The sequence below is a fragment of the Bacillus rossius genome, assembly GCF_032445375.1.
Source record: "Bacillus rossius redtenbacheri isolate Brsri chromosome 4 unlocalized genomic scaffold, Brsri_v3 Brsri_v3_scf4_2, whole genome shotgun sequence".
NCBI lineage: Eukaryota > Metazoa > Arthropoda > Insecta > Phasmatodea > Bacillidae > Bacillus > Bacillus rossius.
The window spans coordinates 19,836,297-19,864,258 of record NW_026962011.1 but is presented as its reverse complement, the minus strand read 5'-3'; the positions used below and the strand labels follow the sequence as shown (position 1 = coordinate 19,864,258).

Genomic DNA, 27,962 nt, shown 5'->3' with positions numbered 1-27,962 from the left:
ATCGATCTTCCAACCGCTTCCTTCCAGAGTTTCCTCGAAGTGTGTTTGTTGAGTTTATCCGTTTCAAATTACCTGGTTGCCAACGAGATGTTGTGCCGAAGTAAAAGAAAAAAAACATGATGAGAAAGTACTATCATGTGTTTAGATGAATTTGGACAAATAACCCCATCTAACGTATATAAAACATCAGAACTTAATGTCGAGTATAGCAAGCACTTTGGCTCTGCTATAATTCCCGAATAAAAAATCTTGGTCTGTTTATAACTTACAGCAAAACTAATTTATGTAAATTTGATTTAAGGGTAACGATCTATTTTTGTTTTGTTATTATTATTTTTGTTACGTCGACAGCGCGGTATTTAAAGATGCAAAGTTAGAATATCACTAATCGGAACATTGAAGATCGGCCATCGCTTGCTGTTATGAACCACCCGAGGGTTTGCCTGCCATTATTCTTCAAAAACGAGGATGGCCGGTCCTGAGATTCGAACCCACGTCCTTCGTAATGTGAGTTCATTGTCTTTACATTGCGCCACATTGTACGTTGCCGATATTGGGCAATATTATTTATTTTTCCCTCAAGAGTAAAGGATTCAATTAAAACATTTTTTTGGACATACTCCACCGCTAGTCTGCACGTACATCTAAGAAAACTCGAAGAACGGACAAAAAATATGGAAAAAATAAAATAAAACAAGCCAAAATCAGCCGATGTCAAATGTTAAATGTCATCAGCCTGTTTATGCCTGATGACGGGAACAGATCTGTTTCCGAAACGTCACTACTGTTTTCGTCTGCACTGCCGTTGTGTTTTCAGGATACCTGTTTAATGTCATCACTAGGTTCACACGTAGGCCTACGTCACTGTAATGTTATTGTCTTGTCCAGACTATCTATTTTTATCATCTTTGGGTTCCTCTGTTGGTGCTGTGTTGTTCAAAGTTGTACTTTGTGTTATTTTCCGTTTTTGTTGTGACTGTCATCATTTTCAGCACAACTGGGTTCGTCTGTGCTGTGATATTTTTGACTATTGTTTCCCTACACAGAATATTCTGTACTGTCTTTACATTTAACATTTTATATCGGCTTATTTTTGCTTGTTTTCTGTGTTTAGGTATTCAACTTTCTTGCCCGTTCTTCGGGTTTCCTCTATGACGTTAAGAGAAAAATAGCAATAGCGTATGTCGTAAATAATTATTTTAAAAAAACATCCCCATTTCATGAGTCATTTATAGCATGGTGGATTCATGTAACCAATTTTAATATCCTGGCTAATTAGAGATTTTTTTCAAACAGTAAATATTTGTCATAATAGATTCTCGACAGGGTGCGGTAGGGTCCATTATCGTACTCAAGACGGCAGAATTATTTCACCTTGATACAGTGACTTAACATATTACCTTTTTCTATACATGATAAATGGTTTAGGCCCAACACACACACGATAATAGATATTGTATATCATATTTTGAATGCAAAATATTTAAACTTACAATTCCCTGGAGATAATGCTCATGTGCAAAAACCACTTTTAAATCTTTCAAAACCTAATAACTTTCATTTTTAATAAAATATGTTATTTTAAAATCTGATTGTTCACCGTGAGTATCGCCTACCGTCAAAAACACTACACAATATTTTTTTTATAAAGCGATATTATAATGATAAAGCTTCAAAAGTCAATGGGTCTCTTGCGATATCAGGAAACAAAGCGTCAAGTCATGTCTTTTATCAGTTCTCTGAATAGTCGTCTAACGGCGCTCTAGAAATACTCTCATGCATTGCGCCACCATTGAGAGCACTGCTGCAGACACGGGAGGTGTCAGTTTTTAACGCTTCATATATCGGTCATCATGTAAGTATTTTCGTCACAAACATCTCATATCATTATTATTATTCAAAAGTACTTAACATATTGTTTTATGCCACTCAAAAAATACACTTTTTATATGCCATTTTTCCGGATGGCCTTATAACATTGCATTCACAACGGTGAAAAACTATTAGACAACTAACTTGCGAATCCTTTGAGTAGTCACTAGTCATAACTCACTATTTAATTATGCATCGAAGCATGGCACATGAAAGAAAATTTCACACACTTCGTGATGTTTGAAGCTTACATTATTTATATTGTATTGACGCAAGTTAATTTAGATTACCTTCCTTCTAACGGAAGTTGTTTGTTTCTTTGGTAAAATGTGATAAGAATTAAAAAGATTAATTTTATAAAAACTAATAAAAAAAACATTTCTCTCAGCACCATACAAATTTATAACCCTATATAGAATCCTAAACCCATTACAATTTGTTCTGAAATTTTGTGATTGTGAATTTTTAACAGCTATGAAAATTGTTGTTAGAGTTAAAAACGAAAAAGTTAAGCGCTCCTAATATATAGTTGATTCATTAATTATTCACCTAAGTCACTAAAAATGTTATTGCACTGCAAATGATATCAACTGTTGTGTGAGTTTTCTCAAGATAAACTTGTGTTTTCGTTATAAATCTACTTTTTTTCTTCATATGTATTAAAAATTAACAATCATAAATCTTCAGGACAATCTGTATGGGGTAATAAATCTTTATAGGTGTAGGAGAAATTATTTCTAAATTCTAATTAATTTTTAAAAACTCTGTATATTCATTTTTATAATTATTATTTTATGTTTTTTTTTAGTATTTTGCGTGTGAAATTTCGAAAACGATTTCAAACATCTTGATGAGATTATAAAGACACATGAGACCAATTTCAGGTTTAATTTAGTTTTTATTTACCAGAATTTATTTGGACTAAATAGGCAAATAGATAAACAGACAGACAAGAAAGCGAGTTAATATTGCATTGACATCCAGTTCTGAGCATGTTTGAAGTTTTAAGTATCTAGCTCATTAAAAAGTTAGATTAAAATCTATTTCAAAATTTGTACCGAAAAAAACAGACAGACCATGAGAGCTGGCCCGATCATCTGTACACTGGCTGCGCCTCCGCGCCGTATAAATTAATATCAGTCCAGCATTCATTTGTTGCCGGAACCGACTACCAGTTTCAAATTTGCAAGGAAGAAGTGTGTTTCCAGTTTGCGGGTGCCGAGACACGGAACTAACTTTGCGATGGCACGCATTTGTATTAGAAACCAGTTCAGTACGTTTCTCATTTCAACAGCTTGCACAAACATTCGTAGTAATTTGGGGTTAGCATTTATTGGCATAACAGCTGTTAACGTTATCGTACACTTCCTCTACGACACTTTTGGGGCTGGCAGTACGAGGCATTGCGCGTTCAGTGTAAGTGAGCCTCGCGCAACAAACTGGGCGCGCGCCTCGCGCAGTGTAATCGCTACCGCGGACTGCTGTGTGTCTGAAGAGGGAAGGAGGTGGGCGTGGTGCAGTAACAGGATTTGTACACTAGGTGTGCCACACAAATATGCTTTTACAAAACGAAACTTTGGAACTTTTTTTTTTTTTACGAGATTGCAGTTATAGCTATGAACATAACTGAATTTTCTTCCCGGACCTGTTGGTGTCAAACCCGCAAGTTCGTTATCGTTTAAACTATATAATTTTGAAATATTTTCGTTTACGAATTGTCCCGAGACGCGAATAGTTGAGACGTAAAAATTAGTAGTAGCTATAATGGTGGCACGCCCAAATTAGAGAACATTTGTAGAGACTGAAACTTTAGATATTAAGTCTGCTTAATTTTTTATAGATTTTTGTAAAACTTAAACCGTTGCACAAAAGTATTGCCATACTTTAAAAAAATAATTCAATAAAATACAGTAAGAAGACATGTTGCACTTATTTTCACTGAAGGGGCTTGACTTTTCCCTAGGTTACATTTGTCTCCTGTTTACTCTGTAGTTGGTTACATTTCTTTATGTTTAGTCAAATTTATAATGTTGACTGTTATTTAACGTCATTATGTGTTGTGCCCATAAAGGTTGGAAGGGGGCAGGGCTGCAATGTTTTTCGTGAACGGAATTCCCTCGGATATCTTGCAGTTATCAAATCGCGTGATTTCTTCTGAAGCTCTTCACTCAGTATGTGTGCCCACAATGACGGGTCCCTTAAACAAAAGCTTAAAATGAAGCCAACACACTATATCAGTTGTTATAAATTTTGTAGTAAGAGGTAGTTGAATTTTTTTATAAATTAATTCCACATTAAATTTTTAGTGTAGATTTTTTATTTTATACGAAGGAACGTCATTCAGGTTGACTTCAATTATTACAAAAGAGCTGCTGGGAGCAATGGTAAAATAAACAAATATTTTTTAAAAAAAATAATAAATAATTGAAACTAAAATCCTTGCCAAAAAAAAGACATTTTTAAAGAATAAATTACTGCTAACGCTTAGTCTTTTGTGAAAAGTTATATGTACATATATACATAAATATACATATATATACATATATATGCATGTACCTAGTTAGTAAATATGTATGTGGTTAAGTTTTTAAACAAGGCGAACGGCTTAACTTCGCCACTTAAAAAAAGGCAATAAATAAATATATATATATATATATATATATATATATATATATATATGTTGGTATGTATGTATGACGTCGATAAACTCCGACAATGTTTGACCGATCGCCATGAAAATTGGTACATAGAAATGTTTTATTTATGGAAAAAAAATTTGTAACACGCCGCCAGATATGACTACATTTAATCAACTTCTATTCCGTTTAACCGATCGCCATGCAAATTGGTATACTGTGATTTTTTACACCTTTCATCCTCAATAAAAAATAGTGATTGTGAGCGTGGTTAATAATTTGTGAGTGAGTTAAAAATGGAATACCATTTCAAACGCTTTATAGATCTTGATTACATGCAAACCATTAATTTTATAAATATAGGTAAATATACAGGACTACGTCTACCGGGTTCTGGTTTTATTTATACTGTATGTATAAACACTCACATACTAGCTAAACCCGTCCACGCTTCAATGTGTCTCTGCCTGAATTGAAATAAATAGAAAAATAAATCAAAGTATTCTAGCGAACATAGATTCACCGAGAAAACATATCATTTAATTTAATACACTGCTTTGCATTGCTTTGGCTATGCAGTGGAATAAAAGGAAAGAAAGAAAATTGTTTTTCAAATAATATTATTTTTTATTTTAAAGCTAGTTGAACTACATTTTTTTGTTTGTCGGTTTTCTGCATAAACATTAAGATCAGATGGTTTACCGACTCTTAAGCTTGCGGCGTATAATTGCCCATGAGAGAAGTATTCGTTTTCTAAATTCAAACCGCACATTTACGACGATTGCAAACGCAAGGTGTATTGGAAATTGAAGACTTATTAAATCGAACGCTATATCTGTCGGAATGAGTGGTATTCGTAGAAGTAGTACGTCTTCGCCTTTATGAGGTCCAATCAGAATTGTTGCTTCAATTAGATTGTTCATCATTTTTTAAACTACCAATCGTATGACATCGTATACCTTTCGCTGATGTTTCGGAGTAATATAATTGGCACGCAAATTTTCCAATCCATAATGTGTGACGGTAATCTGGTAATATATAGTGAAATAAGAAATTCAGTTCGAAAATTCAATACTTCACTTTGGTTTATCACGGAGTCAATGGATTTGCATGACACTGTTTCATCTGCGATTCTGTTTAGAATGATATTGTTCATTTTGTTTACGTTGACATTTTTAGCCGCTAGAATGGCTCTTCTACTTAACCATGCGTAATTTCGATCATTTGTTTCGGTGCTTGGGAAAATCTTATCAGCTAATTCATCTTTTTAATTCACGATATTGAAAAAATATATAATGGGTAAGTGATTTTTTCCTGTTTCTGGATTTGTAGGTACAGTGATTTTACCTACCTCAAGTAATTGTCTTGAAAATATGTCGGCTTTTGGATCGGTGGTAGCTGTTCTCTCATATTTGTTGTTAAATGCATTATTGAATGTGCTCCCAGAATTTGAATATTTCAAACGGACATTCAATTCATCAACTGGTGTTGAGCGAGGCATAACTGGAAGCGTTTGCCTGAAGCTACAGTATAGTAACAATGCTCCACCAAATTGACCCTGATTATTTCTCTAGTATTTCAGTGTATTATCTAATGCCTCCAAAGGCTTCTTGTAAGCCAACTCGTAAAACGAGTACTATGGTAAGCGAAAACAAATGACGGTAGTAATTTTTTTTTTCGCGCGTGCATTCAAAAAAGAATATTCCGTTAAGAGACAAATATCCTTTCTCGCTATACGTTCCAGAGATAATTAGGTTCTAAAATACACATTAGCAGAATGTGGATGAAACTTATAACAATTCAATTAAAAAAGTATCCTTTCACTTTTACAAAAACACTTAGACCCATATATGATTATTTCTAACCGAACACCATAAAAACAAAATTCATGCTTCTTACTTTGAAAATGACGGACTTCCAGGAAAATTTCCGAATTGGTATTTTTTACTTTTTTGAAACATTTACTATAAAAACTTTAAAATGCAAGGTTGTGTCAACATGTCAAATCAATCGATCGACTACTTTTCGAGTTTTGCGAGCACCAACATAAGGAGGCTGAATTTTTATATATTACATTACATATTATAGGGCCTGTATTATATTACATTTGAAAAAATACTTGAACGTAAATTGTTGATAAAATTGCATAGGACTTCCTATGGCTGGTGCACGCCGTGAGCTGCAGTGAGGGTAACCGTAGCAGCACATATCTCCAACTGCACATGCGCTAGGATTATGTTGCTACACGTGCGTCCGTTGGAGGTATGCACCGCTATGGTTAAGGCCTCGCTGCTGCTCACCGCGTGCACCAGCCGTGTTCAAGCGTTTATTCAAATGAGAATATGTTAGTGAGGTTATACTTATTTTGGCATTTTATAAAAAAAAAGACTGAATTTTTACGATACGCGCGCAGCATAAAACAAATATTGACAAGAAAAAAATGGCTACAAACAAATAGTATATAAGTGAGGATATGTTATAAGTGAGGATATGTTATACTTCCTTGGGCACATTATGAAAATATTATGAGGATGAACTTATAAGTTGCGTGCGCAGCATCGAAATATTCAAACTATGAAAAATAGATTACATACAAAAAAAGGCTGCATACAAATAAATAATATATATATATACTTTTAAATCATTTACTTTAGTGCTTGATATTGAATACTGGTTAACACCATTTTATTACTCAATAAAAATGTAAGAACAAATAAAATAGAAACAGATATGAGTTAATGCACACCATTTTATATACACACGCTTTAGTGTAACTTTATTTCTTCATGAAGTATCTATGGTGTATTTGTTTACTGATACTTAATGCTTTATTATTTTTCAATATTGTTTTCAAAACAAACATAGCCTATAATACTCAGGGATAATGTAGCTTCCTATTAGTGAAAGAATTATCAGAATGGGATAAGTAATTTCAGAGTAGTGTATGTGTGTGTGTGTGTGTGTGTGTGTGTGTGTGTGTGTGTATATATATATATATATATATATATATATATGAATGGATGTTGGTATGAATGACGTTGATAAACTCAGACACCATAAGACTGATTGCGATCACCATGAATGTTGGCACATCGAAGTGTTTTTTCATGGATAATTTTTTTATGCTAGCCATTTTTTTTTAACTCGGAACTAGATGGCGCTGCAGCGCATCAACTTCTATACCGTCCAACCGATAGCCATGAAAATTGCTATATAGTAATTTTTACTGTTCTTAATCCTCAATACCAAAAAAAGTTTGTGACTGTGATTATTAATTGGTGAGCCAGTTTAAAATGGAATACCTTTACTTTCTGAAGTTCTGGACATCGATATGAATAACCATTATTATATGGTTTATAAACAAATGACATGTGACAACCAACTTTGGATGTATCATCTGTCACTAAATATGCCATGAAAAAAAAATCTTAACATTTAAGATCAGCCAGTAGAGCTGCTGAAAACATCAGAAGCGCTATAGGCACGCCGAAAAAACTAACCGGATCAGAGCCTCTAATTCGATTATTAATAAAGATTGTATGTAATTTGCTACCAATTTATACCAATATAAATAAAATAATATAATCAATAGATTACCTTTCATTTTTCTAAATTTTCTAAAACACGTTATTGATTCTAGCCCATACAGCACAAAATGTTACAGATATGTTTCAGAAATATAACTTTTGAAACATTGTAACATTTTTGAAACATTTCGCAACCTACCTGAAACATCTCGGATATATTTCAGAAACGTCAAAAGGTCCGCCCTGTGAAATATTTAAATGAAACCTCCCTGCAACATCAAATGGTAACGTTTCTGAAATGTTTCCACTAATGTCCCATCAATATCTCTGAAACATTTAACCGAAATATTTCCATAAATGTTATGAAATACGTATAAAATGTATCATGTGACATAAAATACCTCTGCAAATTATAATGACTGAGGGTATATTTATAATTTAAAAGAGATACCATTCATAGGCGTGCGCAGGACTTCAGTATTGGTGGTGCCAGATTACACAACAGCCCTGTCATTCACGGACCCCGAGCCTAAAGCGGGGGGTCCGGGGGTCCTCCCCCGGAAAAACTTGGATTTGAAAGCGCGAAATGGTGATATTTAAGGTGTTTCCGAACAAAAACATTAAATACACAGATGTAAAAATTTTAACATTTTTAATGACAAATTATGGCTTTGAACGTTATAATCACCAGGAAAACTACTAAACTATTTACAGTTTTAAGCTTTGTTGAGCCATAACGTAGAGGTGGGTCGAAAAGTATCAACCTGATACTTTGTCACTGATACGCGCCTGTATCAGGAACGGCAAACGAGTACACTTGAAAAGTAACAAGTATTTTAGTATCAGTTCAGAATTCGCCTGGAACAACACCACGGCCAATGTGCGCAGAACCCGATCGCAGATGACTGTCACTTGGGCGGAGCTTGTGAAAGGGGAGGGAGCAGGAACGACGAATAAGGGATAAAGAAGGGAAATAATGTAGGGGAGGAAGCGCAGGGGAAGGCGTTGAAGGAGAGGCGCAAAGCGAAATTGTTACGAGTCGTTTGGTTATTGTCCCACATCAAAGTACGCTCAGTGCGCAGTGCGTGCACAGTCTCGTTCAAAAATAAAACTAATGAAATTTTAATATTAAAAAGTACATTAATACAAGATATAATATTTATATTTGTGTACCTAACAGCTATGAAAATGCAAATAAATTCTTAGTTGACACTAATAACAGATGTAATCAACATATGGACTTTTTTTTTCGGAAACAATTAGTAACTAGTGTTTTCATACATTAAAAGATTACGATTTTATCAAAAATAAAAAATAAAAAAACAGATACGTACATTAGTGAGCATACTATATCAATGTTTACGTTTCAAATGTTTCTTCAGATTAGTCGATGATGATTTATAACTCAGTTTTTGTTTACACAAATTACAATTAGCAAACTCATTATTTTCCGTAAAAAAATTCCACACAAATGAAGTCTTTATCCTGCACTTATCCATTCCTTATTTCACTATAAAGATACTAACTACAAAGCATGACAGCCCGCAACAATGTACACGGTGGTAATAATACACGGCCAGGACGAACTGCAGTTAATGTTGAACTTATTGATACTGGCTGTATCAGGCGGGCATGAGAGTAACAGAGGTAGAGAATTACCGGGCGTGGTGAATAATGTATCAGAAACACCGATACCTTTTTACGCCGGTGACGACGGCACGGAGGATGTGTACCCTGTAACGAGAATGCTGATACCTTGTCGCTTTCTGGGACCGCTACTGCTCTGATACAAAAGTATCAGAGACTTGTAACTAGGTACATTACTGTATCAGTATCAGGTTGAAACAGATACCGAAAATTGCTGTAAAAACCATCTCTACCTTAAAGTAAATTGCACAAATTGTTTGCACGGAATTCATGCTGGTGGCTTTGAAAAACCTTAGGTACTTATATGTTTTCTGAAGACACCAAATAAATGCTAGAAGAAACATTCTCAAATGTTAAGTTTTAAAATCAACAAATGAAGGGAGTTTTTGTAACATACGTAAAATATGTAAAATATTAAAATAATAAAAATACACAAATAAGACTGGGCAAAAGTTTTAACTTTTGGAATACAACAAAAATGTTTTGTCGGCGACTGCATATAAGTCATTGAGTAAGCCTATCCTTTCAACTAACTAAACTCTCTCCCTTTTTTTAAATAAACCCTGGCGGACGGCGGCTATTATTCCGTGCGCCTGCCGAGTGGAGTGAACAGTGGACACCGAGCGCGCATTATATGTAATTCGAGGAGAACTATGGAGAAGTATTTACATTTCAGAAGTTTCTTAGCCGCGGCCCGCGTGTACAACACGAGTAATTGCAACTGGTTTGTTTCCGTGTGTATAGTTGGTTCGATTGATAATTGATATACTGATAGTGTTATGAGCACATATCTGTAACTCGACACGATTGGAAAACATATTTTCTTTGGAAGTAATACGGATTTTTGTAAGTATGTATTATTTCTGCTTGTAAAAACAAAATAACGTTAACCCTAATGGTGGTGCCAGGGCACCTGTGGCACCTACCGTGCGCACGCCTATGATACCATTAATAGATACCATAATGTAACAGCTGCATTGGTCAGCTAGTTGCAGTGAAGTGCAGTTACTGTGTTCTAATTCATCACAGCATGCCCTCGTACACTTCCTCTTGATCACTTTGTGTATAATGCCCCTTGACCACTCCCTTAGAAAGTGTTAATCGGTGGATTGATATGATCTTGTTCGTATCTTATTGTTTTCGTCAAGTTTTGCTTGTCGTTAGTAATGTGTATTTTTTTGATTTTATAAAAAAATAGATATTGTAATATTATTTTGTTTGAGATTATTTTAAAGATGTGGATACACACAAGAAAAAAAATTGCATTCAACCTCAAACAAATGTTATAGAAATAAAAAAAACTGATATACCTATATACGTACAATACACTAACATATTATAATAGAAAATTCCTACTTGTATGTTGCACAGGAAACCGGTATTAACATAATGAACAGCCATGAGACTTAACCTGTGCTCGTATTGTGATGTACTTTTCTCCTTATTTAATGCTTTAGTAAGTATATATGGCTGGTGCTTGTGATTTGGACATTTGCAAGAAAAAAATGTGTGCTTGAAAACCCTCAAAAGACATGTAACAATTTTATGTTATAATTAATGTCTTTTTCTTCTTAAACACACATATACTAATTCACAGAGGGTCTAATGCAGTCTTAATACAAATTCATCATATAGCTTTAGAATTGACATATTGTTTTCCATTTCACACAAGCTCAACATAAATGAGACTGGACTGGAATCGGCTGTTCTCACTAAACGAAAAACTTTTCTGACCAGCCTAAATGAAGTGAGATGGTGGTGTAGTAGTGGAATATAAATGGGAATTAAACAAATGTTCAATGAGAAATACTCTTTAACATTGCAATGTCACTTTCCCTAATTGAAAGACTTATTGTATCAGACAAGAGCTCAAATTGATTTAGCTCCCCTAACATCGAGATGCCAGTGACTTGCTGAAGATACAATAGTGACAGTCCATAAAAAATCTGGTTTCCTTAATTTTTTCTATAGATAGCATGTTAATCTACCTAAAGTTCGTGGATTAAGCTAGGTTTTATATTTGTATTTTAATACTACCAAATTGACTAAATAAGGATAAAACAACAAATACAATATGGCAATAGTGTATAGGGGCTCTAAAATCCAAATTTTCAAAGTAAATACACAAAATAATATTAACACAACAGTACTTCCACACAAACTATATTCAAATGAGATCACAAATTTATTGTAAACAAATAATATAAATAATTTTGTAATATGCAGTAAAAAATTTTAAAATAATATGCATGGCGAGTTATACTTTGTACAAAATAGAAGGTAGCTAGTTTGGCCTAACTCGTCAACAATGAAGTCATTAGAGATAGAGAAACTTATTCAAACAGACAATAGGGTTTTGGATTGTAACTTCTATTATCTTTGTTATGAAACCAGACAAGAATGCACCTGAAGTAAGTTAAGAACCATGTATAACCATAATCAGAAAGCCACACCAGGTCAAACCAGGTTCTTTCCATTTGAATACTTAACAATAGAGGCAAAGATGCAAAGGGGTATTTTCAATAACAAATAACAACGTAGTCTGAGAAGTAGACTTTAATATAAAAAAACTATATATATGATATATACAATACATGAAATTTTTAACTGACTCTCTATGCAGATGTTCTTGGAGATTTTTGCTGAAAAAAAAAAGAAAAGAAGAAAAAACAATTATTTTTAACTTGTTTCAGGTCAATTATGACATGTATGTGAGATTTTTAAACATGTAGACACTAAGTTGTTACATTATTTATTTTTAAATTAACATGCAAACAGAAAAAAAAAGTTTCTGATGCCAAAGATAAATTTCAAAACTGAAAGCATCTTAAAAGGGACAAATTGGTATTGCAACCTATGCATTTTTTTTCAAACTTATTAAGCAGGAATACTTCTTCACTGGGAATTTCTTAACATGCTATTTACATTCCTAATAATCAATTTAATGGTGTCTGGTTAATGCAAAGAGGCCCATGACATTGTATAACAACACATTTTAAGCAAATTTTTAAAAGAAAAATTAAATTTATCATGAAAATCCTAATGATTTCCTAATAAGTGTCTGTGTGAACAGTGCCTGTGATGTTAAATCATTACAATTCAGCCCATGTTTTTGTGCAAGAATACTCTAAAATTTCTAGTAATTTTTTGAGCCGATTCTCAATATTATCCTTTGTAGTGCACATTTTATGTTTATTTTCATTATTCAAATTGCTACCACTACATAACTATACACATGTAATCTAATAAATCATCATTAAATGTGTTTCCTTTATTGTCATATAATGGATGGAATTAGGTTTTGTCAAACTCTCCAAATCAAACATAATTGGTTACTACCATAATTTAGCATAAGAAAAACTAATTTAAATAGAAATACCAATGATGCTTATGCTTAGTACAACACAACTCGAAGACTTGTACCTTCTCTGCGGTAAAGGACAAAATTTATTTCAATTATTTTGCGCTGCAATCCCAGCCCACCAATAAAATGAAGGCCAGATTGCAGAAATAACTTTGTTAAACAAAATGGCAATTAATGAAACCGCTGTCTAATTATATGTGTAGGCCTAGTGCATTCACTTACAATAAATTACATTTATGACAAGCAAGATATAATAGCAGGCATAATTAAATTTCCGTTAACAGTAATACGTAGGCCTACAACATACGATGTAACTACTACAGAGTGCAGAACATAATAAAAATAATTACTTAACCAGTAGAATTGTAAATTATTTCAAATTAAACACTTCAATATTTATATTTAAAAAAAAACACAACATAATTAATTTATGTGTTGTGCACAGTAAATAAACATAAATTACCCTTAACTACATATTATAGGTTATGAAATATATTTAATTAAGCATATTATAAAAGCCCGAAGGTGATAACTGAATAAAATAAATTGGTTTAATCAAATGCTATTAAAACCAAAATATTTAGGAACCAACCTATAAGCCTATATTTGTGTTATTTTTAACTAAAGATAACATTAAAGAGACTAACCCATACATTAGCATTCGTGTTCTACAGTCAACGACCATATAGCGGCATAGCTACAGTAAGTAGAAAACTTGTTAAATGCTTTAGCAATTTTATTAAATCGCGAATATACTGTTAATGCATCACATAAATTAAAAATCAGACTGAAAACAGCGCAAATATAAATATGGCACGGGAATGTTTGAGCATAATAAGCATACACAGAACAAAAAAAGACATTCCTTAACCTACAGCTTTATACATTTCGAAGACGCATAAAAGATTGTTTCTATACTTGCTTAAGTGCGAAAGTAAAAAAAAAAATTGTAAACTAACATGAAATAAATAATGTTCAAACTTACAATTTATTCACCACATATAAAAATCCAAGTACCAAAATACTGCGCCAAAACAAAAAATAATACACAAAGACAAAGATTTCTAAACTTGAGTGCCAACAAGATGAAGGGAAGTTTCAATATAATGTCTCAGATACATTTCAGAATCAACCACAATGTAATATTGCCAAACGAATCTTGCTGAAATGTATCTGAAACTTCATTTATAGACATAAGTACTATGTGTTCAATGAAATGTTTATGAAATATTCCAGAAACATGACAGTTGAAATATAATCTATTCGAAACATAGTAATGTTACTGCAATATCACAGACATGTTACTAAAACATTGTGTGCTGTATGGGAGGTTACACACAAACCATCCATTTTTAAATAGGCACAGGTAAATAAATAAAGTCTGACAGTACAACGGTCGCCCGGTTCTGCTAGTGATCTACATAGCTACACACATGAATAAATTGTAATTTTTCAGTGCTGCGTTTGTAATTTGTAAATTCGTAGTTTACAGAGAGGTTTTTTTTTAATTTTCAGATTACCAATATGAAAGCTACTGTAGGCCTATTTATCACCGTACTCATATCTGCAGCTTATATTCCTGAGAAAGATTGTGCCAGAATACTTGGGATTTTCCAATTAAATTCGAAGAGTCACTTCATAATATCTGAAGCTCTAATGAAAGGTTTGGCTGCCAGAGGACATCAAGTAGTGGTCATGAGTCACTTTCCGCAGAAGAGTCCCGTTCCGAAATACACGGACATTGACATTTCTGGGTCAGCGCCCCCCCTACAGGACAATGTCACTATTGAAAATGCTCTCAGAATGGAAGCGAAGTATGTATTAAACTTCATTTGGGAAGACTCTATAGCGCAGTGCCGCGACACCATGAAACATCCCAAAGCACAGGCGCTTTTGAAATCCGAGGAGAGCTTCGACCTCGTCGTGACTGAGATATGCGGCAGCGAGTGCACCATTGGGTTCGCGCACAGATTCAAGGCGCCGTTAGTGCACCTCGTCACGAGTGTGGCCTTCCCCTGGACTCACGCGAGGATAGGCAACCCGGACCACCCGGCCTATGTCCCTAGTTACTTCCTGCCCTACACCAGCAGGATGAACTTCTGGCAGAGACTCACCAACACCGTGTACAACGTGCTCATAAAAGCAGGGAATGACTTTTACGGCAACAGACCGACGTCTGCTGTGATGCGTGAGTTCTTTGGTGAGGATGTTCCTAGCGTGGAAGAGCTGGCCAGCAACGCCAGCCTGGTGTTGGTGAACAGCCACTTCTCCGTCACTGGGCCGAGACCTGCTGTGCCGGCGTTCATTGAAGTGGGAGGAATACAAATACAAGAGCCCAAGAAACTGCCTCAGGTAATTTTATCTTTTATAGATTAATAACCTTTCAGAATGTTAAAATGTGGTTTTGAACATTCTTTGTTCCTGAGTTGATGTTTCGTTTATTTCTTTACGAATGTTCGACTTACTATGTTGCAGAATTTCCTGGGGTAAACTGACATTTTCATTACCTATGATATATTTTTTTAGAGTTATTGTTGCCTTGATACCTAACGTATTACGTTAATTTGTGAAGATAAGCGGATTCGATTTATATCATTGGCATGACTCTAATTATTTAGTATTGTTTCTATAAACATGTGGTTCCGGGAAAATATCTATAATCTTTGAAGTCATTACTTTTCCACATAAAACTCAAGCCTTACGTTTTTTTTAAGTTTTAAACTCTTTTAATTCCTCTTGTTTAGCATGTGAACTGACAATAGGTACATGAGGGCCCGATTCAGAAAGATAATAGTCTCGTAAATTACAATTATAAAAATTTGTCATTTATTTAATACAAATGGTTACTAACAGGTATTTTTCAAGAATTTGAAAATTTGTACTAACAAGTGTGCCAGTTGTGTGTGACAAGTGTAATTTGTACATTTTGTAACATAGATAACTTAAATTAAACTTAGATTTTTTAGAAGTCTAATAGTTAATCATAAGTTTATAAGAGTTATCTTGCAAAACCCTTGTGACTGATAATTTTCACAATTCTTTAAGAATTTAATTATTAGTTAAAAACTTGTAAATTCCTGCAAAGAGCTGTAAAACAAAGTATTCATATTATCAAAATACATTAGTCATTTACTTAGGGGATGGAGTTGTTTTTAAGTATCCTTAAGCATTTAAGTATTATATATAAAATTGCTTAAAAATGAAATTGAATTATCTTGTACTCTCTAGTTACCTATTTTAGTAAGATTTGTTCCACATTTCTTCTCAGCTTTGCCCTCAAAGACTTTACTGTTCCAAATTCACGTTATACTCTCGTTTAGCAGCAGTCTAGTTATAAAATATTATAATCCATTCGTATGCCAAGATTATTTTTATAGTAGTGTGGCGGGTGCTACAATCTGGCACTTTATTTTATTTTTATTTTAGCTATTTTTAATATTTAAGAGAAACGGTACATTTTCTAAGACACTATTTCTAGGTACTTTCTGTCTAAATTGGTAACCATTTAACTTAGGTTTAGCTTTTTTTTACTTTTTGATTTTAATATTGTGTTTAGTCGAGTTCATATTAAATAATTATGACAGTTCTTTAATCATATTCAATTTAATAATTTATGAAACAATTTTAAGAGGCCATGTCACAAATTTGCGCTCCTATCTATATCAATGTTATTTTAAAAGGCAGTTTTTCTCAAAGTCTATAAGAGGTAGGGGCCGGAAATTTTGCCTACTGAAAGTATACAATACATTTAACATAACCGCTTTTTTCAAATTTAGTTATCATATCATATATTATTTCTGTGATGAAAATAATATTATCAATATTTTGATTTGTCCAGATACAGTGAAATTTTGCTTATATTTGTAATTATTTAGCAAAAACTGAAAAGGCCATTAAAATGTATTGCACATTACCTTCCGATCAGTGTCTTCATGATCATGATGGGTTTATAAACCTGGGTGTAATCAAGTCTTTAACTATTACATGACAACATTTAGACTTAATAATTTGGAGATAGGCCTTTTCTATCCTCAGCCCCTGAGATTTTACTATCTGGTCTGGCGACCGACCTGACACTCTTCAACCACCCCAGGGGTCTCCGATTGCACATCCCATCAAAAAAAAAAAAAGCGGTTCGTTCATTTGTTTTCGTGTTCGAGCGTAGGTTTACTTCTCCATAAGTGCCACAGACTTCACACATTTATGCCAAGGGAATATTCCGCTGATGTGACGCCATACGAATGTATTATTCGCGACCATACAACTTTTTTGTTTGTCATCGGGAAGAAATGTTCATTTTGAATTGAGCATTTTTAAATGTCAGCGTAGAATATGCTTATCTGCCCATTTTGTTTCTTTCCATAATAATGAGTAAAGTTAACATTGTCATAGACATTTTATTATATTCGTTTGCCGTCCAAGTAAAAATGTCACACTATATCGCACGTAATTATATATTTTACTAATTTGTTAGTTGTCATTTTATTTAAGTTACAAATAACAGTAATAAAAAATTATTACGTAATAGTCCAGAAAAGAGTTTGAGTTATTATTCATTTAATAGGGGTTTAAAATATGGTACTACATACATACTTATATTATCTTGCTGTCTTCTTAGTAACTTTACTGGAAGAATGGCATTTGGTATGTATGTTAACTCACAATGAAAATACTTCAGAAGTACTCAACAGTTAACAACCTAGGCCCTATACTAATTTCATTATGTTCATGGAAATATAATTGAAATTACTAATAATGAACTGTATGTGTTTCACATAGAGATATCGTACGAACTGTATGTGGTACAGACCAACATTTGTTAAGACTCTGTAAATAATTAATTTCAGTTAATGTGTACAGAATATTAAAAGTTAGAAATAATGATATATATAAAACAATGCAAAGTTATCAGCATAAAAATAGAAGTTATTTTTACGTAGCGCCTACTGGAATGAGTATTTTGTGTTGAATTATGTGGCATGATTAATATTCTCTTATGGTATGTGTGTTTTGTTAAAATCTTATAAAACATAACTTACTGTTAAAGGATTTTCATTTTTTTTTGTGATGATCTTACTTAAACAAGTTTTAATTATATTACACATGTCTATTTTAAAAGCATTTTAATGTATACTTATAGAACTGTAATAGGCTTTATACGGACTCTCAAAATGCATGTGAGCATCTATAATTATCTACAACACCATTATGGTCGTTTCACAAGATCAAATATTTATTGAATTCAATCAGTTGCATTCATTGTACATGATTTTCGATATGTACATAGAATTCAATACAAATTGAAGATGTTACTCAACTAAGCTTATTCTTATTAACTTATAAGTATTTTGTTTGTTCAGTACATAAAAGTAAAAGATTCTTTATTATTTAAATAATGAGCATATATAGGCAATAACATTTTCTAAATATTTACATAAACATAATGGAAAATATTTTTTTCAATCCTTTATATCTACGATCACATCAACGGCAGTATTATATAATCAATGAGGTAATGAAATATCTTTAAATGATATTTTCTCCTCTGTAAAGTAAATTTGTAATGCAGCCCTCTTTATGTTAGTCTTGTGAGTTATTTCGTCTTCTAATATGCTACAGCAATATATAAAATTAAGTTTTGTTAGTGTTTTAGTCTTGTGTAATGTTAAAGTGTAATGTAATCAATTCAATATTTTTTTTGTAAATTCGTATTCATAAAAATACATATCGTAATAAGATAAATAGTAATATTTGTACATTTAAATTCTTTGAAACAAACTCGATAAGGGGTTCTCCTACCTCTGTTAAACTGTATGATGGTGCATTGTAAAAAATTAGGTAGTCTGACTTAAGTGAGATTGTATTTAGATTGTGTGTAATGCATATGCAATATCTAAGCATATGAATTTATGTTATTATCCTTTTAAAACGTTAAATGATGAATTTCGTATACTTTTTAATGTCAACTAACATTTTTCACGGAATATTACATCCAGATAAAGAATAATTACCACATGTTTGAAGATGAACTGTATTCCGATACGTTTAAAGTATTAAAATTTTTAGATACGACATACTACAGTTGTAAATGTGCGGTTTCTTGATTCTGAATCCCTGCATCCGCAATTTCCTAGTGAGCCGCCGGTCAGATTGTTATCCTCTCAGATTGTCGAGGAACCAGATACATTTTTCGTCGAGTAAACTGGAGATGTCAACCTTCCCACTAATCCTGTGATAAGGGTATAGTAGCTTTATCACGCGCTGCGGCTACAGTTCCTTCGGTTGAATAAGCCACTAAATCTCACTGTTAAAAGAGAGAACTTCTAGAGCAGAATATTGGAAATAAACATTTACTGACACGGCCTCTTAAGTAATTAGATCCCTGGCCAAGAATCGTTGTTTGAAATGGTTGTCTAGAGATGGGTTGGAGGACAACAATCATTCCAGAAGTAATGATTCTGTTTCGTGATTTTATTTTATTTTAAAGATGAACTTGGGCATACAGTTAACACGGGTATCCTGAGTGATGACAGTGATTGTTATTTTTGCAAGGATCTTGAGAAGTTCTTGGACGAGTCTGAACACGGGGTCGTGTACTTCAACATGGGCACCTTGGTGAGAGTGCAGTCGCTTCCCCCGGAGAAGCTGGGCGCTCTGCTCGAGGCATTCGCGGCGCTGCCGGAGAGAGTGCTGATGAAGTTCACAGGCGAGCACTTGCCCGGCAAGCCAGCGAACCTCCTGACCAGCAAGTGGGTTCCGCAGATAGACGTGTTGAGTGAGTAGCATTTCATACACCATGAACATCTATCTATACAGTGTTATCAACACGTTGAAACTCCACATCTTAGTAATACAACCTTCTTAGCGCGTTTTATGGCCTCTTAATACATAAACAATAACTGTCAACAGTCTTTTTTTGAAATTTAATTAAAATATGTTGATTTATTTATATTTTCAATTGCGTAACAAAAATTTTTAAATGTATTTATTTAAAACTCCTTGGTTCATTTCAGACATTACTTAATTACAGTGTTAACCCTTAACAAGCGGATGGGGTCCAAATACGATATCGTGTAAATTATCTTAAGTTAGACTACTGAACTTGTGATTGCTAGTGACGTTATTTTATAGTAACTATGTCTCACTAGTGTGTAACACAAAATATACTGGAAATGTTATAAGTATTATATCCAATCATACATTATGGTTTTCAAACATTATCAGGAATATCTTGTGTGAGATTATTGTGAGGTGTTCGTAGGACGATCGGGGTAAATTGTCTATTTGAATTAATTTGTACGGTTACTAATTGAAGATTTAATAATAAGTACGTTATTATAGTAACGTTCAAAAATCTTTTGTATTTCGTAATGCTTTGCATCTAAAAACTGACTCAGTGTTCAACAATGGAATTAGGGATTACAATTTTAGTTCAAATGTCGAAGCACATGACAATTTGTTTTAATTTTTGATGCTATAACTTCATCATTTCCCCTCTAAAAATGCTCTCACGCAGTTCATACCAATTATCTTGGAATTCAATATTCTTACTAACCATTACAGTAATATGAACAATTTCAAGAAATCTAATCAGATTGATTTTTCCTTTTCACTCTGATAATCTTTTGTCAAAAGCGTTTTTGTATTCACGTCCCGGTTAGTACAATTTTCCCGATTATATCTTAAACATTTTATAGTACTATGACTTCAATTAAATTGATATGAGGTTTTAATTTTTTCATCTGTAATTCATATAACTGATCCACTTATTTAGTTTTTATTTTAGACAAAAATTCATGCTGTTACAATTTCCATGTCAAGAATGTAATGAACGGATAGTACAAGTGCCAAAATAAGTTTCCATAACTAACAAATATTCATGGATCAACAGATAAATTCATCAAAAGTTTATTTTTTCTTTTTTATATTTTTCCAGGTCATCCGAAGACCAAACTATTCATCAGCCATGGAGGTCTGGGAGGAACTCAGGAGACTGTATACGCTGGCGTTCCTGTAGTTGGCATTCCCCTCTTCGCAGATCAAGAAGGCAACATCAACCACCTACTTGAATTGGGAATGGCTACAAAGTTAAACTATGAAGATATTACAAAGGAAAGCCTCGTAAATGCTATTCGACGAGTAATTGATAACAGCAGGTAATAATAATGTCATCTTAGAAAATTATATTTATAAGACTAGGTTCTGCTTAAGAAAATTGAGTGGAACATAGTGCGTACTCAAATGAAAATTTTTTGAAAGCAAAAAGCTACCACCTTCCTTTCCCCAAAAATTAAATTCTGTGGACACTCAAAAGTGTAGTGGACATATTCAAATTAACTTTCAGATCATATAGTAAAACTGACGTCAGTACTCCTAAGTTGGAAATGGCGAACCAAAGCTGAATAACCCAGCCGTGAAAACCCCAGGATGTGCTACAGATCCAAAATCATGCCGTTATATGGATTCAATGTACACAAACATGAGTATTAAGAACTAATCAGAAAAATTATCATCATTATCATCATCATCATCATCAACATAATTACCCTATTAATCATCATAACTTTAATGATCACTATCCTCATAATCATAATATCATAGTCAAAATTATCATCGTAGTCATCATCATCATGAAATAAATAAGCAATATCAACATATATCTAGATCTAGCCGGAATAGCTTACATATTGTCAAAAGAAGTAAAGCTAGTTTTGTGGATAAATACCGAGGGGAAAAAATCTCGTTTCTCTAGCACAATCACAAACTAAAATAGTACATGCTCTTAAAAGCATACAAAAGGTGCAAATGAGATGTATTAAACTTGTAGTTAAAAATATCATGACCGGAATATAAAAATATTGACTATTAACCTTTATGTCATATTTTTAGATGTGTGATTATCTCACGGCATTGGGTAGGAGTAAGTTCGTGAATATGGATCGGAAAGGTGGGACAAACGGTGCTGCGTCGCAGTAGAGGTAACAGAAAACTCGACACGATGTCGTACGCACATGTAGCAGCATAATCCCGTATATTGTCACTTTAGTAGATATTAGGGTTCGAACCGAATGTATTGGTGTGCCAAAAAACAATTTAGGATAGTCAAACTACCCTAGAATATATCTGACAAACAAAAATTTTCATAGCAAAAATCCCAAGTTTTAAATGACTTATAAATAACTGGCTTTTCAATGATTGTAACACATAATTTCTTAATTGTTTTCCAAAAGGTCTTGGTAACATTGGGGTAAGGTGTGCGCATCGTTAACATGTTTTCCGTGCTTAAAGTCTTGTTATGACTATTCAAGTTTACAATAAGTATTGCAGGATAGTTTCACTACCATTAGGTTTACTTTGACACAACAATAATTGTAGCTATAGCACTTTCTGCAAGCATGCGCATTAGAATTACAATCTGTCAGATTTACTTTGTGTAATGCGCGCTTATTTCATTACATTATTTCTGGTGCATACTATATTTAACCTTTAAAACTCCTAAAGAAGTATAACCTCAGAAATATATTACCATCTTAATAAACAGAATTACAGTTATGTTTTAAAAATGCAAAAAAAAAAAAGATTAATATTTTTACCCTAAATTAAATACATTTTACACGCTTTATATTAGCTTCACCTGTAAGTTTGTTAGGTTGTTTGTTTGCGTGTTTGTATGTTTGTAACCGACTCCTTTGGGTGCGATTTTGACCCACTTTAAACGGCCAGATTTCATTCAAACTTTGTAGATTTATCGAGGACCGATGACAATACACTAATTTGATAAGATTTTTCCATCATTCAATGTGCAAAATAAGATTTTTGTCAATTTATATAATTTCACAATATTTAGCAGGCTTTGTTTATATCGCGCCAAAGACAAACTGAAAGAAAAGAGTTCGCACATTTTAAAGATAACCATTTCGCTCATGTGCGAACTCTTTTCTTTCAGTTTGTCTTTGGCGCAATATAAACAAAGCCTACTAAATATTGTGACATTTAATTAAATGAAAAGTTAGAGTGGGTTATTATTATTGTGAACAATATACTTTCTTGAAGATAATATTATCTATATTTTTGTAAAAATATGAAAAAAAAAAAAACCTGAAATAAGGGCTTTAAATGTTGTTTCTTTATTTAAATAGAGAAACAATTACGTCTTTGTTTCATTTTACCAATTAGCCAAGAGTGAAACATTATTATAAAACAAAATTTTCTGCAAATATTTCACGAAACATGGAAAACTTGAGGTTTGATTTTGCTGTGAAACCAACAGCAGATGGGAAATCAAACACCATATGCATAACCTGAATAGCTAAACTCATGGGCAGATTTTTTAAATTCCACTCGAACACCAACCTGCAAATCTACACCAAGTAGTTACAAATACTCCAAACTATGCCAAGGTCAGTAAATCATTAAATAAAAAACATCAAACACGTAAAATATGGATAAGTTTGACAGATGATAAATCAGAAACATATTTGGATAGAGAGTAAAACTTACAGTTTAAGGATTTTCACCTGGAAGAAATTGAGGAAATAATTTTTAAAATAAGCTTAAAACAATAATGAATGAAAAATACTAGTATTATTGTGAAAAAAGCGTGGGGCGCTTTGTTCCATATTTATCGTACATCGAGCGCCCGATGGTAGAGCAACCAACATGTTATCGGATGGCTCTGGCTTCGAATCCCAGTCCATGCTATCCGAATTTTTCTCACATATTCTATACATTCTCATTGAGAAGTTCCTTTTCTCATCCTTTCTCAATCCTTATCCTTCCCAAAATTCCTGTTACGTAAAAGTGGAATTCTTCACGTAATAATAATCCGTAACTCCCATCCTTTCCTGCTTCACAGCATTAATTTCGTACAGTATGTAAGACTAGTCGATATCACTTGTTCGTCAATAACCTTATACCATTAAGTCTCACTTAAAATCTTTGAATGGCTTCTAAAATCGAGATTTGACTATCAATACAGCTGAACACATTAATAATTTGGAAAATAATTACAGTTACTTATAATTATCAGAGAATTAATGGTAGATTAGAACAAATAACAGTTTAAATTTTTTTTAAAAAATACGCTTTTATAAATAAACCAAACTAAAAAGTAAAAAATAAATAATAGTTTAAAAAACTAAAAAACACGTTTTTATAGAAAATTCAACTAAAAAAATAGATAGTAAATTTTAATAAATTTGAGTTAAAAATAATTTTAAAAAAAATGTATTTTATTTTAAAAAAAAGCGTGGGGTGCATTTTAAGATACTATCGAAATTATAATCATTCTACTCATATCTGTCAATAAAATAATTATAACTATTGACACCATGCACACCCCGTTTTTTTATAAATAAAATACTTTTTATTTTACACTATTTTTAATTCAAATGTTAAAATTTATTTTCTATTTTTTAGTTGGATTTCCTATAAAAGCGAGTGTTTTGGTTTTTTTAAACTATTATTTATTTTAATATTTATCACGCTGGGAATTGTTTTAAAGTATTATAAGTTAAATTAGGAGTCTGTGTATAGTATTATAGGTTAATTAGCAACATGAGAACACATGAATATGCTCATAACTGAGGTTAAATGTTTACACAACACTGGCGAGTACTGAAAGATTAGCTCTCATTTTTATTTATTCTTGTCCGTAAATTACCTCCTACGTGGTGGCTTCTAAAAAATAATTAGTAACTGGGTTGAATATAAAAATGCTGAAGCAGAGTTTACAATAGGGTTGTCCTTGTCGCAGCTACACGGAGAGCGCGAGGAGAGCATCGGCGGTGTTCCGGGACCGGCCCATGTCGGCGCTGGACACGGCCGTGTACTGGGTGGAGTACGTGGCGAGGCACCGAGGCGCGCCCCACATCAGGTCTGCCGCCGCCGACATGCCGCTCCACCAGTACCTGCTGCTCGACGTGGCGGCGTTCCTGCTGCTGGTCGCCTGCGCCGCCTGCTGCGCCCTCAACACCGCGCTCAGGAAACTAGTCTCTGTCTGCTCCGCGACAACCACCCGCAAGCACAAGCGCCAGTGAACCAGTACCACCTGCTGCACGCCTGATGAGACCGTGGCGAAGACACTCACTTCCATCTGGCCCACGGCAACCACCCGCAAACACAAGCGCCAGTTAACCAACACCTCCTGCTGCACGCCTGATGAGACCGTGGCGAAGACACTCACTTCCATCTGGCCCACGGCAACCACCCGCAAGCACAAGCGCCAGTGAACCAGTACCTCCTGCTGCACGCCTGATGAGACCGTGGTAAAGACACTCACTTCCATCTGGCCCACGGCAACCACCCGCAAGCACAAGCGCCAGTGAACCAGTACCACCTGCTGCACGCCTGATGAGACCGTGGCGAAGACACTCACTTCCATCTGGCCCACGGCAACCACCCGCAAACACAAGCGCCAGTTAACCAACACCTCCTGCTGCACGCCTGATGAGACCGTGGCGAAGACACTCACTTCCATCTGGCCCACGGCAACCACCCGCAAGCACAAGCGCCAGTGAACCAGTACCTCCTGCTGCACGCCTGATGAGACCGTGGCGAAGACACTCACTTCCATCTGGCCCACGGCAACCACCCGCAAGCACAAGCGCCAGTGAACCAGTACCTCCTGCTGCACGCCTGATGAGACCGTGGTAAAGACACTCACTTCCATCTGGCCCACGGCAACCACCCGCAAGCACAAGCGCCAGTGAACCAGTACCTCCTGCTGCACGCCTGATGAGACCGTGGTGAAGACACTCACTTCCATCTGGCCCACGGCAACCACCCGCAAGCACAAGCGCCAGTGAACCAGTACCTCCTGCTGCACGCCTGATGAGACTGTGGTAAAGACACTCACTTCCATCTGGCCCACGGCAACCACCCGCAAGCACAAGCGCCAGTGAACCAGTACCTCCTGCTGCACGCCTGATGAGACCGTGGTAAAGACACTCACTTCCATCTGGCCCACGGCAACCACCCGCAAGCACAAGCGCCAGTGAACCAGTACCTCCTGCTGCACGCCTGATGAGACCGTGGCGAAGACAGTCACTTCCATCTGGCCCACGATAACCAACCTCAAACACAAGCGCCAGTGATGTCTACGGGTGTACAAGTGTTTTTCCTTTGTTCGCGGAAACTAAGCATAAACACAAGCATGCGAAATCTTCGGTTGTACAAGGAGTACACTTATAAAACCAACAGAAGTCATGTAAAATCTTGATTTTTACGTGACAACTTCTAATAAATCAATTAACGCCGGCTGCACGCACGAAAAAGTGTCACGTAACGCACATTGTCCCACTATGATGTGTCCCGTTACGCTCATTGTACGCTTGTGCCGCATCTCTCTTCCATTCGATTGAAAACAACCATAGATTTGACTTTTCAATCATGTTTTCGTCTTTTGAATTATTAATATTATATAATTTAACGATCGTCCACCGATTTTCAGTACAATCAAGACGGTTATTTAAAAGTAATGTTGAATTTTCAAATACGTTTTTGTACGAACAATAGTGTTTTACAGTTACACATAATAATTCATATTACACCCGAGATCTTTTGCACAATGTTTTAAAAAATATTGTAATATTATAAATAAGTTTGGTGTATTTGGGATGCGTATTTGTTAAAAAAATCGTATTATATAAACGAAATAATAATATTCCCCTATGGTGCTGCGATCTACGGTGACGGCCGCGTACTGAAGAAATCACGCTATCTATCCCCTTATGTGTTAACCAGGCACTCGTTAATACATATTTTTCTTTGTTTATCGCGAGGAGCGTTATTATTAATGAATTATAAATAAAATTTCGAGCCCGGGGCCGCAATTGCATATCATTTTGAGCACTGGAAGACATAAAAATGTAAAATATTCTCGATGAATTTTAATCTGTGGTTCTCATTGCTTATTACAACAATTTCGGCAATAAAGGTTAATTATTATTGCATTTTAAAAATCTGATTACTAGTATAATTTCAAGTATTTATTCTTTTATTATTAAAAAAAGTAGTATCTGTCGGCGAGTGCAGTAATAATAGGTTATATTACAATTGACTAAAGAATTATGGTGATTCATATAATTGATGATAATATTTGATTATAGTTTATTTATATGAAAACTTGTTCATAATTATATTTAAACTTTATAGATAAACGCCACTTAAAAATTAATTACAAGTCATCTACACGTGAACTGTTTCGTCCACTGTTTATAAAGTGAAATGAAAAGTTAATGTGGTTTTCATTGCTTATTACAACAACAATTTCGGCAATAAAGGTTAATTATTCTTGCATTTTAAAAATCTGATTACTAGTATGAGTTCAAGTATTTATTCTTTTATTATTAAAATAAAAGTGATTCCATTGTATTCATAAAAGTATGCAAAAATTTCATCAATGTTTTGTTATGACCAAAAATGTGGAAACGACGTGATGAAATTAATGGAAACGACATGGTTGACAGTAGTGACTTTGAGACTGGCGATAAAATAAAAAACAGCAGAGATTGCCCGAAATAACTAAATATACATATTTCACATCGAGGGACGATCTAAATATATTAGTTTACAGGTTAAGAATTTTATTGCTTCTTTATGTGCAGGTGACTATTCTTGCACAAATGAGATATCCTCCATACTTAAAGTCATTAGAGAAGTGTAATCATAGAATAATAATTTAAATTTTGACCTTATGTGTATTTTTTAGAGAACTTAACATAACAAATTAAAATTAAATAATTATAATTTTTATTTAATAGCATTCTTACATAGGTACATTAATGTTTTTGAATTCTGAAGCATACATGGGGTATATTAAACATTAGCATGCCAGGTTCTTCGAGTTAACATATATTTTACAGTTTAAATTCGATGGGGCCAGATCTTATCGTATTCTGAAATCGTATCCTGCCG

At 34.1% G+C, this 27,962-nt stretch overlaps 1 protein-coding gene across 1 annotated transcript; it reads left to right on the top strand.

Moving 5' to 3' along the window:
• LOC134541932 (UDP-glucosyltransferase 2-like) lies at nucleotides 1-27,336 on the top strand. Its single transcript, XM_063385683.1, has 5 exons — nucleotides 1-1,855; nucleotides 14,562-15,398; nucleotides 19,599-19,821; nucleotides 20,983-21,202; nucleotides 24,802-27,336. The coding sequence occupies exons 2-5, from the start codon at nucleotides 14,571-14,573 to the stop codon at nucleotides 25,082-25,084; spliced, it is 1,554 nt and encodes a 517-aa protein (XP_063241753.1). The 5' UTR covers nucleotides 1-1,855; nucleotides 14,562-14,570; the 3' UTR covers nucleotides 25,085-27,336.
• The last annotated feature ends 626 nt before the right edge of the window (nucleotides 27,337-27,962 follow it).

Coding starts and splice junctions, on each gene's coding strand:
- LOC134541932 (XM_063385683.1), top strand. CDS start 14,571: ATGAAAGCTACTGTAGGCCTATTTATCACCGTACTCATATCTGCAGCT. Junction 15,399..19,598: donor AGCCCAAGAAACTGCCTCAG/GTAATTTTATCT, acceptor TATTTTTGCAAG/GATCTTGAGAAGTTCTTGGA. Junction 19,822..20,982: donor TCCGCAGATAGACGTGTTGA/GTGAGTAGCATT, acceptor ATATTTTTCCAG/GTCATCCGAAGACCAAACTA.